Raw genomic sequence first — 4,214 nt, 5'->3', positions numbered from 1 at the left:
GGCCGTGCTCGCTCGTTGTGGAGACAGCATCGGCGGCCCTACAGTGCAGTGTGTTCGAGGAGCACGCCCCGGGAGCGGGGCGGGCACGGCCTGGGCCGGCCTGGGCACGACGGGCACGGCGGGCCGAGACGAGTCATAAAGGTGAATAATAGTGAGCCATTGTTCACGGGCGGGCGCTTCCCCCTTCCCTCTCCTCCCTCCCGCGGAAAATTGATTTAGACAAGTTGTTATTCGTCTTGTTCTTTATTATCGAGGTAAAATATTATCACAAAGTCCACATAAGTCCCGAATCGTGGTCGTAAAATTTGAGCACAATTAGGGCAGACTGGTGGCGTCGGCACGACAGGAACATCTATGGTAATATCACAAGTACATGTCACAATAAATATCGGCGGCGCGCTGTGGCGTGAGGGAAGGTTTTGCAGTGACGCGTCGCCGAGCTGCTTGGGGCCGTGGGTGGAGGAGGCGGCGCCCGAGCACGTGTCTTTCATCGCACTGCCGTCGGGCGTCGCTTCCTCGTGAAGGACCTGCTGCGAGTCTTCGACGGCGTCCTTTTGGCGGTGGTGGGTGTTCAGTACGGCCCGGACTGGCCCCCCTGGTTGGCGGCGCTGAGGTCTGCCGCGCCGTTGTAGTCGCCGGCGCCCTGGTCGGCCTGGCCGGGCTGCGCGTCCTGGGCGTCGGGGTAGCCCTGGTCCTGGCCGGGCTGGGCGGCCGCCTCGTCGTACGAGACCTCGGGCCTGTAGCCGTCCTGGTCCGCCACGTACTCCACCTTCTGCATGCGGCCGTCGGGCAGCAGCACGTGGTAGGCGCCCGTCGCCACGTCGCCGTCGCGCTGCTCCTTGTGGCCGAACTTGGTGCCGAACTCGGGGGCGTCCACTTCGTACTCGAACGAGTACATGGCGGGCTCCTGCAAGGATGACAGCGATAAGGCAAGCGCACATCGGACAAAGAGTGGCGGTACAGTGGTACAGTACTTACCGTCGTCTCGTCGTTGTTGGCGTTGTCACCTCCGTCACCGGCCGGGGCACCGTACTCAGTGGAGGGGTCGGCGGCAGGGCTGTCGTACTGCGATGACGGGTTGGCAGCGGGGGCACCGTACTGAGACGAAGGGTTGGCAGCGGGGGCACCGTACTGAGACGAAGGGTTGGCAGCGGGGGCACCGTACTGAGACGAAGGGTTGGCAGCGGGGGCGCCGTACTGAGACGAAGGGTTGGCAGCGGGGGCACCGTACTGAGATGAGGGGTTGGCAGCGGGGGCACCGTACTGAGATGAAGGGTTGGCAGCGGGGGCACCGTACTGAGATGAAGGGTTGGCAGCGGGGGCCCCGTAAGACGAAGGGCTAGATGGCCGCGCCGAAGGACGGAAACGAGGGGGTGCCTTCGGGGTGTGACGAGAGGGAGCGTTGGCGCCGAACTGGGCAGATGGGCCGGACGGGGCCCCATACTGAGGCGAAGGCCTGGCCGGGTGGGCTCCGAATGTTGAGGCGGGACCGGCAGAGGGGCTGTTCAAACGGGAGGGAGCCCTGCTAGCACCGAAGCGGCTCGACGGGGCGGGTGCGCCGAACTGAGAAGGAGAGTTGCCGCCGAACTGAGAAGAAGGTGCTCCGTACTGAGACGACGGGGCGGTGGGAGCTGGAGCTGTTCCGAACTGAGAGGGAGAGTTGCCACCGTACTGCGGGGAGGGAGCACCATACTGAGAGGACGGGGCGGAGGGAGCCGGGGGAGCCCCGAACTGCGAAGGGAGGTTAGCTCCAAACTGCGAAGAGGGTCCACCGTGCTGGGGCGCGGGGGCTCCGTACTGAGACGAAGGAGCGGAGGGCGCTGAGGGAGCGCCGTACTGAGGAGACGGACCGGATGGGCCGTGTTGACCAGCGGGAGCGCCGTACTGAGAGGACGGGGCAGTGGGAGCTGGGGGAGCGCCGAACTGAGAGGGAGAGTTGCCGCCGAACTGTGTGGAGGGAGCGCCGTACTGGGAGGACGGGGCAGCGGGAGCCGGGGCAGCGCCGAACTGTGAAGGAGAGTTGCCGCCGAACTGTGTGGAGGGAGCACCGTACTGAGCGGAAGGGCCTGAGGGAGCAGCGAATTGCGAGTTACCGCCGAACTGCGGGGCGGGCGCGGCGGGCGCGGCGGGGGGGCCGTACTGTGACGAGGGTCCGGCGGGGGGCCCGTACTGGCTGGCCGGCGCGGCGAAGCGGTTGCGTCCACCTGACTGGGGCCTTGGGGCCTGCGACTGCTGGCCGTCGTTGTACTCCGTGGCGGGGCCCGAGGGGGCGGCCAAGTTCTGGTGGCCGCCGAAGTCACCAGGCCGTTGTGAAGCGGGACGCCTGAAGCCTCCGCGTGAAGCAGGCGAAGCGGGCGCCGACGGCGGCCCGTAGGAGGACGCCGGCGAGGACGGGTGCATGCGCGCGCCGAAGCCAGCGAAGCCTCGCGACGGGCCGCCGAAACCGGTGTTGCCAGTGCTGCCGGCCTGGGGGTTGTAGTTGGACTCGCCCTTGTTGCCGAAGCCCGCGTCATCGGAACTGCGGATGTCGATGAGGCCGTCGGCGGCGGGCGCGCCGTAGTCACTGGACGGCGCGGAAGGCGCGGACGGCGCGTGTTGTCCGAAGCCCCCGGACGGGCCGCCGAACGATGCCGCGGTGGGTTTGAGGTAGGTCCTGGAGGGCTTGCGCGCGCCCGACAGCATGGCGCCGAAGTCGGCGGGGCTGGGGGTGAAGCGGGCGGCACCGCGGCTCGGGGTGTTGGCCGGCTGCTGGCCCTGCTGGTCCTGTGGCGTGTACGACGACAGCGGCGTCCCGGGCGTCTGGCCGGGCACGCCATACTCCTCGCTGAGGCCATTGTAGTTCCCGGCGGGCACCGGCGGCTCGGCCACGACCAGCAGCGCGCTGGCCGCGGCGAGGATGGCGACGAAGGCCTGCAACACGGTGGCCGGGCGGCGGCATGAATGCAGCATTGAGGCACCTGGCGGCACGGCGGGCGTCCCTACAAGGAGCCGTCCGACAGGCCAAGGGCAGCCAAGGGCACAGCCAAGAGCCGCACGCCAGCGTACCGCCAGTGTAGCGCCCGCGTAGCGCCCGCGCACCTAGCGTAGCGAGCGTGGCCTGGCCAAGCCTGGCCAAGCCTGGACCTTTCCCGGGCCGGCCGTCTGCACTCGGAGTCCCGAATAAGCCGCGCGACCCAAAGGCCGAAATGTAAAGGGGGGTCCTACGGCCCTACACTCCACAGGGCCGACCCGCCCGGCCCCACGCGACCCTCCGCAAAATTCAAATTGGGCCCTACAAGTGCGCCGCGCCGCCGCTGCCTGCAGACTGGGTGCAGCCAGGCCGGGCGGCCTGCCGATAGCGATTCCGGGGGATCGGTTCGTCGCTCTGTCTCTCTCGCACTCGCAGGGCGTCCCGCAGGGAGAGACAGAGCGACGAAAAGGCTCTTCGGAATCAGCCCGCCGGCCCGCCACGCGTGCGGGGACTCCGAAGCACCGCCAAACGAGGAACGAGGGGCACTGGGCCTTTCAACGACACCCCTTCCACTAATAGGTCGGCGGCGTAGCGCCCTCCTCGCTTCGCTCTCGCGCGGTCGGAATCTTGATTCGCTTCCAACGCCTATCAATGTGCCATTGTGCCCCAGGAATAGAGACCGGCGGAACGGAACGGAACGCGATGGAACGGATAGACACAGCCGAGCGCGGCGCGACCCCCGAAACGTGCATTACCCCAACCCCCGGGTCTCTGTCCCTCTCTCTGACTTTCTTCGCCCAACACACACACACACGCACGTGCACGATATAGAGTTACATTCTCGTTTGGTACGTACTTCTGCAAGAAAATGACGCCAATTTCAAAGAAAAATCTGTGAAAAGTTGCAACTTAATATTCGCATCTTATCAAGGTTAAGCCAGCGATACACGTAAACTGATCCGATCCTAACTGTATCATGCAATTTTTCATCTTTTCGCAGTGCCGATGCAAATTTCCGTTTCACTTTGTGCGGCGGGGCGGCGGAGCGGCTCACCTGCGAGTGCATGTCGTTCCCGTTCGGCGGAGGCTGGCGGAGTGCGCCGAGCAGGGTCACGGCGCTCCGTTTTATACGACTCCTGCAAATTTGTTGTTGTTGCTGGCGGCGGCGCCGCTGGGCCCGGGACGCCCGGGACGCCCGGGACGCGCCCAGCGCAGTCGGCCCGGGATGCTCCCCACCACCCCATCGGGATCGGAAGCGACGAGG

The 4,214-nt window shown here is 66.3% G+C and overlaps 1 protein-coding gene across 1 annotated transcript; it reads right to left on the bottom strand.

Moving 5' to 3' along the window:
• Positions 1 to 571: 571 nt before the first annotated feature.
• On the bottom strand, positions 572 to 2,949 carry LOC117646334 (pro-resilin-like). Its single transcript, XM_034387212.1, has 3 exons — positions 2,445 to 2,949; positions 979 to 2,066; positions 572 to 907 (listed from the first exon to the last, which is right to left on the bottom strand). The coding sequence occupies exons 1-3, from the start codon at positions 2,947 to 2,949 to the stop codon at positions 572 to 574; spliced, it is 1,929 nt and encodes a 642-aa protein (XP_034243103.1).
• Positions 2,950 to 4,214: the final 1,265 nt, after the last annotated feature.

This window comes from Thrips palmi, unplaced genomic scaffold (assembly GCF_012932325.1).
Source record: "Thrips palmi isolate BJ-2018 unplaced genomic scaffold, TpBJ-2018v1 HiC_scaffold_19, whole genome shotgun sequence".
Taxonomy (NCBI): Eukaryota; Metazoa; Arthropoda; class Insecta; order Thysanoptera; family Thripidae; genus Thrips; species Thrips palmi.
This window is presented reverse-complemented; position numbering and strand designations above follow the sequence as displayed.

Bases quoted from the DNA above. Each gene is read 5' to 3' on its own strand.
- LOC117646334 (XM_034387212.1), bottom strand. From the start codon at position 2,949: ATGCTGCATTCATGCCGCCGCCCGGCCACCGTGTTGCAGGCCTTCGTC. The intron at 2,067-2,444 runs GTTTCGGCGGCC...CTGCTCCCTCAG, and splicing joins CGGCAGCACTGGCAACACCG to GCCCTTCCGCTCAGTACGGT. The intron at 908-978 runs GTAAGTACTGTA...TCATCCTTGCAG, and splicing joins CCAACAACGACGAGACGACG to GAGCCCGCCATGTACTCGTT.